The sequence below is a fragment of the Phragmites australis genome, chromosome 4, assembly GCF_958298935.1.
Source record: "Phragmites australis chromosome 4, lpPhrAust1.1, whole genome shotgun sequence".
NCBI classification, from domain to species: domain Eukaryota; kingdom Viridiplantae; phylum Streptophyta; class Magnoliopsida; order Poales; family Poaceae; genus Phragmites; species Phragmites australis.
The window spans coordinates 36,322,820-36,329,623 of NC_084924.1; the positions used below are offsets into that span (position 1 = coordinate 36,322,820).

The window sequence follows — 6,804 nt, forward strand, 5'->3', positions numbered from 1 at the left end:
ACAACACTGTTAGCCATTGGATCTTACTAGTCATTTGTCTCAAGTGAGACTTGGTGTTCTACCTCGACCCGTCAAGACTAGTAGGACCAAAAGGCAAACTTAGATAGCGTGATTACAACGTTGTAAAAGGAATCCTTGATGCGTAAGTTCTGCTTGACTTAGTTTATCTATTTAACTTTTCTAACATTCAAATGCTCCCTAATCGATCCATCTTTATGCAGGGCTTTTGACAAGTACCTTCGAGTTTAACCTGACTACAATGAGAAAGATGACCACAGACTAACACACAAGACCGGTTTTACGGTAAGTACTATTAAACAGATTATCAAATGCTCTCTGTTGCTGTTTTTTTTTACCTAACACTAATTTTTTTTTCCAGTAGTGCCACCAACAACCACCAAACAACGCATGCGGATTCTATGTTGCGTAGAACATGCTCCTCACGCTTCACATAAAGGATATCAAATCCTCCGATGTAAGTTCAATAGGAGATTATTCGTGGCTAATTTAAGTAATTAGTTTAATTCCATGATAACATGACATTGATTACGCATCAAATTATGCAGAAATTTGATGCTCTTTTTTTTTACGACAGTGTACTCCCGGAGATTCAACGACGGATCGCCGAGTTCTTGGTGTCTAAAGTCATCAGCCCATACAGTGAGTTATAATATAGAACCCCTAGTTTGTGAGGTCTTATGTAATATGAGTTGATCGAAACTTCGTAACATTTATGGTTCTGTAATGAATTGATTGAAACTTTATAGCATTTGCTATTATGTGATCAATACTATTCGAGCTAGTGTTTGTCGATATAGATTTGAATGCGTTATTATTGTTTATAGGGAGAATACGACTATCAAATCCTGGCTACACTCCAGGATGCAGCTAGGGAGAAGATCAATTCAGCTTGATAACCTACACATAAGTAACGAGTAACTAGGTTACTCGTCACTTATATATATCTTCCCAGCACATGGGTAATAGATATAAGTAACGAGTAACCTAGTTACGCGTCACTTATGTTAAGGTGAAGATGTTACCTATCACTTGTAGCTGTCAATTCAACACATGAGAGACACTTATAAATGATGGGTTATAGTTATGATCCGTCACCGATGACTTCATGAGTGACAGATAAAGACTTGTCACCAATGACTAGTTATCAGTAATATGTTCGGAGTGATAGATGTAGAATCCGTTACCCATGTCCATTATGATCCGTCATCATTGACATTTTTCAAGTAGTGCGTTAATATGCAGTTGGATAAAAACAAGCATATTTGTTGATATTGTCATCTAGTTAAATCGATCATGCACAGCACATACATACACGTTTAAGAAGCATAAGAAAAAATTGAATGATCACGACGGCTGAAATCACTGAAATTCTGCGCTCCACCCAAATGTACCAGCATGAACTCAATTCAGTCCCCAGCGTACCAGCACCAGCTTTGGGAGCATCAGGATTTCCAGAGGCAACCCTTAATTCTCGCTCCAATCAGAGCTTTATTTTATCATAGCATGTCCTATCTGTAACATATATCTTCAGGCTTCAGCAAGAATTCCAGTTCTTGTGCGTGCTGATCAACGCTGAGAGCAAGCCTGCCGACGCCATCAGCGTGGAGCTCCCGAGCAATCCCTTCCCATCGGTGACGTCCCCTAGAGCCATGACCGCGTCCGCCACGCCCTGCACCATCGACATCCGCTTCAGCAGCAGCTTGTCCCGCATCGTCATCACCGCCTCGCTCTCCTCCCCGCAGCCCTCCGCCAGCAGCTTCTTGATGGACGATTCCATCCTCGCCACCTCTTCCAGCTTAATCGTGATGGAGCCGACGAAGCCCAGCAGGTCGGCCCATGCGCTGAGGCGCTGGAGGCGGGGGAGGAGGTGCGCGGGCAGGAGCCCGGCCTTGGCGAGCCAGACGAACTGCTCGACGAAGTAGTAGACACCCTCGCCTCCGTATGCGAGGAGCGCGAGTGGCGGGGGCAGGCGGGGGTGCGCGCGGAGGGCGTTGAGGGACTGCACGAACTTGGCGAGGCGGAAGGCCTTGCGGCTGAGGCCGACGCTGGACTCGAAGGACTTGAGACGGGCGGAGGCCGCAGGGGGTAGCGGCGGTCCAGCAGCGAGCGCGAGGCGGGCGGCGTAGCGGGAGATCTTCAGGAGCTTGTCGACGCCATCGCGGCGGGCGAGGTAGGCCTCGAGGTGGGCGAGGAAGTCGCGGGGCGGTGGGCGCGAGGCTGCGGGCTTGCGGGACTCGGAGGAGGCCATGGCGGTTGGCGTTGGCGTGCAGGCGGTGCAGCAAGAGCAACGCCGGCGCGGGGTCGTAGACGGAGCTGGCGGCGGTTACGTTTTTGATGCGGGCGTGTTTGGATTGAACCGGCTAGCCCGCCAATCCATTGGCTCGCCTCTTTTTGGCAGAGGAATCGACCGCCGCGGTTTCGTCCATGCCAAAATGCACTAAACCGGGCGTGGAAGCACATGGACCCGTGGGCTCGCTAACATGTTGATGCTGAACCAAGCAGGGTCTTGGGTCTTGCGTGCGCACCAATTTTGACTGGGGGCGCTGAACCAAACCGATTCGAATCGACGACCGGGGGAGGACGACGAATCACTGGACTCACGAGGCGGGGCCACATGTCAGCGAAGGAACTCAGCCCTTGGAGCGCGATGCGGGTCCGGGTAGCGGGGACACGGGGAACGAGACGTGTAACGAGTGTGGAAAAGAAAACCGAGCCCGACCTGTCAGATCTCCCTCAAAACAATGATTCAGCCATTGATCCCTTGGATGGAAGCGCAACAATCTCAATCTCGATGAGCTTGCAACAAAATACCTGCTCCCAACGCGACATACTGTACAAGCTGAATTAAACGAGCTCCAACCGCTACTTGTAAGGGCCTCTGCGCGACTACGCCCGAGCGTCGGCATCAGTGAAGCAGGGGCGCAGTAGTTCACTGAACAGCGGAGGCGCTCGCCTCTAGCTCGCTGATCCAACAGCCTGGTGGTTGCGGGTTGAGTTGGTTTTGGAGTGAGTTTGCGGGCGTCTCTGCGGGGCGCGGCGTCTCATCTTTCTCGTCGCGATGGACGCAGGACATGCCTATGGGAAACACGAGTTCGGGCGTGCGATGTCGCGCCGGCTTTCTGCTGGGAAGCCGGAGTTCGAGTGCTGTTCCGGTTGCGGCACGGCTTGGTGGCACCGGCGGGGCGGCTCTGGCAGGAGCGTTGGCGGGCGCGCGTTTGAGCCCTTTCGGTGTCTCCTTCGCTTGTGAGATGACTCGGACAGTCGGAAAAGTTACGTGACTAGGTGAGGGGCACACGGCACGTATGGTCGTGTGGGCATGCTTCTCTATGGGTGTCGGGGAAGTAGTTCTTTCTCGACCTTATCAGTCTGTGTGCAAAACTGCGTATCAACGACTTCGTGCCGAACATAACAGTTGGGCTCTTGTGAACGTACTGTGCTGCTGGTGAATTTTGTGCTTCGAACGGGCCTTAAAACTTGCTCGTACGAAGGTAGTGTGTTATTTGGGCCAAGCTATGCAAAGCGAAAGTAAATCCTAACGTTTTCTATCTGAACTCTGAAGATGTGCGTGACAGACAACGAATTTTTTTATATATTTTATTTCTTTAATATTTTTAAAATACACAGTCGTTTCAAAAAATTACATGTCTAACCTACGGTCACTCGTTCAACGAGCGAGATCTTATAGGCTCTAACGGTTAGTAAATTAAATAACTAGAGAGAGAAAGATTTCACTCGTTCAGCGGACGAGATCAAGTTCTCACCCGTTGAGAGGGCAAGATCTTTTGGGTATTCAAACCAACATGGCCAGCCGTATTGACATCACGTCCTTATTTGTTTTCCACTAGGTCAAGAGGAGAGGAGAGGGGAGGGGAGGAAAAATTATGCGGCGAAGCTCTGCCGGAGAAAATAGGTAGATTTTTTTTATTTTTTTAAGCCCGGTAGGATAGTCAGTTGTGTTAAGTTTTGATATAGATTAAATGTTAGATTTAGAATTTTTTTTACAAATTTCGTAGGATAGTTAGGGGTAGGTTAGAATATAGATCTAGTTTTAGAATTAGGGTTTGATATAGTGTAGCAATTAGATCATATTTATACGCATATTTTAGCAATTAGATGTAGTATTTAGACATATATTAAGTATTAAATGTAGGTTTTAGACATAGTGTAATCATAACTGATGTAGTAGATATAGGATTTAGAGGTGTTTGATATACGACTCGGGAATGTTTTGTTGCAGTATAGATTATATATCGGGTTATGTTTGTAATGAATTTTTCATTGTAGATGTAGTTTTATACAATTATTTATGTTCTGTTGCAATAATGTTAGGGTTTTATCGATGGTTGTCAGGTATGTTAGATATGTGGTAGTTTAGGATTTTTTATGGAGACAGTAAAATATTATATGGTCCAAAAGGGGTAGTATTATCCGTATTTCAGTCAATGGATAAGGGTATCTCCAGATCTATGCACAGAAGTGTCGGACACCTGTATGCCTGATCGATGTGGGTTTTCAAAGTAGACCTTGAGATTTAAGAGATGAACTTTAGCATTGTGAGCAATCGTTACAGAGAATGTATGTACTGGGAGGTGTTCTATGTTTGTGGTGAAGCTGATCAAGAATGAAACTGATGTGATTATTGTGGTAACTTATATTTCAATTTTTAGTTCCAGCTGGACTATCTGGGTTGAGCTCAGAACCTCTGGACACTGGAAGTTTTGGATTGACCTAGAGTATCCGGATTTTGTTAATCTGCTGCAAAGTTTTATTTTATCAGGAATCGCCTGTTAATCTGCCTTTTCTAGATGACATCTAGTACATTCGATTGACCATTTCATAACAATGGCATGAAAAACATGTCGACCGAACATACGATGGCATATATGATACCGCCTGTGGTGTATCGGCGCTTCACCTTATATGTCTTAGGTAATGAAAAATAGTACACGTCAAATACGAAATTAAATCATCTGCCTACCACAAGATCACGTCGATATTACTCCTAGTTGTTCCTCTGACCCGCCATGCTAGACAAGATATAGTTTCTTCTGATATTTCTGGCTCTATTAGCGCAATTGTTCTTGTAGTTCCTCGATGACAATGTGAAGGTGACGGATATATTCTTGAATGTGTGGTTCTATGCGCAGGTCAATTCAGTACTGGAACCCACAATCATCCATCTGGAAAAAATTATAGATAAGTAAATGGTGTTGCGAAAATAGGAAAGAAGGTGAGTATTATTTTTTCGTACTCTAAAATGTGGACAGCAGAAGAATCGACATCCTGTGTCACTGAAATGCTCATAAACCTGGACTACAATATCATCTTCATGTCGATATAGTAGCCAAAACGAACAATGAATAGCATTGTGGTTTCCATAGCAATCTCTACCATAGACGTCTAAATAGGGGGTGTAGAGGTGGTGGATCGATGGGGCCATCGAGAGGATGAGGATATGCCATTCTCGTTATTCAATTCGAGGTCAGGAGATGTGTGAGTAGAGAATCGATTGGGTTGTGTTTATATACAAAATGCCCCGACGGTAGTGTACAAATGCAACAGCACATGTTCTTTCTTTACATTGTTTGTAAAATAGATGCAATCAAATGTATACTCAACTTTCTATAAATATCATTTATCATTGAGTAAAAAGGCATCGTTGTTAAAGGCTCCAAACAAGAATATGGTGCTTTAGACATGAAGTGACCACATACCTCAACTTTTAGCATGAAATGACAACACCTTACTGCAGGACAACATCTCTGTTGTGACTCGCACTTTAGATATGAAGTGACCACACGACTCATCTTTAACAATGAAATGACAGTATCTCTATCATGACTCAGGCTTTACACACGAAGTAACCACACAACAGAGCTTTAAGCATCATATCCTATAACTTGGAAATATCCTAACTACACGTAATAAAATGATGACTAAACACCCATCTATGACCTTATCCCTTCTTCTGTAGTACTGCGAATATTTCTCACTCTGTCGGTGGACGCTTTCAACATCCGCGAAAGGAATCTTTGAGACCCACCATGACATCACAATAACTCTCTCTCCAACACACTCAATAGTTCCTGGCAGTATACCCCCTTTGTGTATGTAATGGTAACCTATCCATGGCTACTTGTTCTCTAACACAGTCCAACACAATCCCTTCTATAGCTTCCGGGTCCAGCTCTGGGTCCGACAAGGGTAAGGGCAAGATGAGCCCTTACGAGCTATGACGTGACATTCTTGACAGATGCAAGCATGAAGACGAAGAGCGAAAGAGAAATGAAGACCAAGAGCAGAAGAAGAGAGAGTTAGAGTTGAAGATAGAAGAGCACGAGGCACGCATGCCACGGTGCGACTGCGGTATAATAGCAAGCCTGAAACCGTTCCCGCTTGCCATAGTTGCTTGGTTCTGTTGTAGGGTAAGTGTGCATGATATCCTATCGTGCTCCAAATTTCATCTAATTTTCTTCTTCCCTCCAACGGTATGACAAGCCCAGGTGCAAGTATGAATGGTACGCGGACGAAGAAAGGTATGCGAACATCAACTACGACTACGATGAGGCTGAGGTAATGAGGTGCGCAGATGTTGAACGGTCTAAGATGAGGCTATAGGAGCACAATGAAGAGTGGTGGGATAAGTACCTCACTACATGCGGTAACATACAGGTTTCTTTACAATGTGTGTGTAGCGTACCGGCTATGTCAGGGCCCGTGGCACACAGAATGGCACAAGGATACGTGTGCAGCAAGCCCTACCCCTATGGATGCAACTTCTAA

At 45.5% G+C, this 6,804-nt stretch overlaps 1 protein-coding gene across 1 annotated transcript; it reads right to left on the minus strand.

The window, feature by feature from the left end:
- Window positions 1-1,268: 1,268 nt before the first annotated feature.
- Window positions 1,269-2,463, minus strand: LOC133914360 (peroxisomal membrane protein 11-3-like). Its single transcript, XM_062357477.1, has one exon. The coding sequence runs from the start codon at window positions 2,267-2,269 to the stop codon at window positions 1,556-1,558; it is 714 nt and encodes a 237-aa protein (XP_062213461.1). The 5' UTR covers window positions 2,270-2,463; the 3' UTR covers window positions 1,269-1,555.
- Window positions 2,464-6,804: the final 4,341 nt, after the last annotated feature.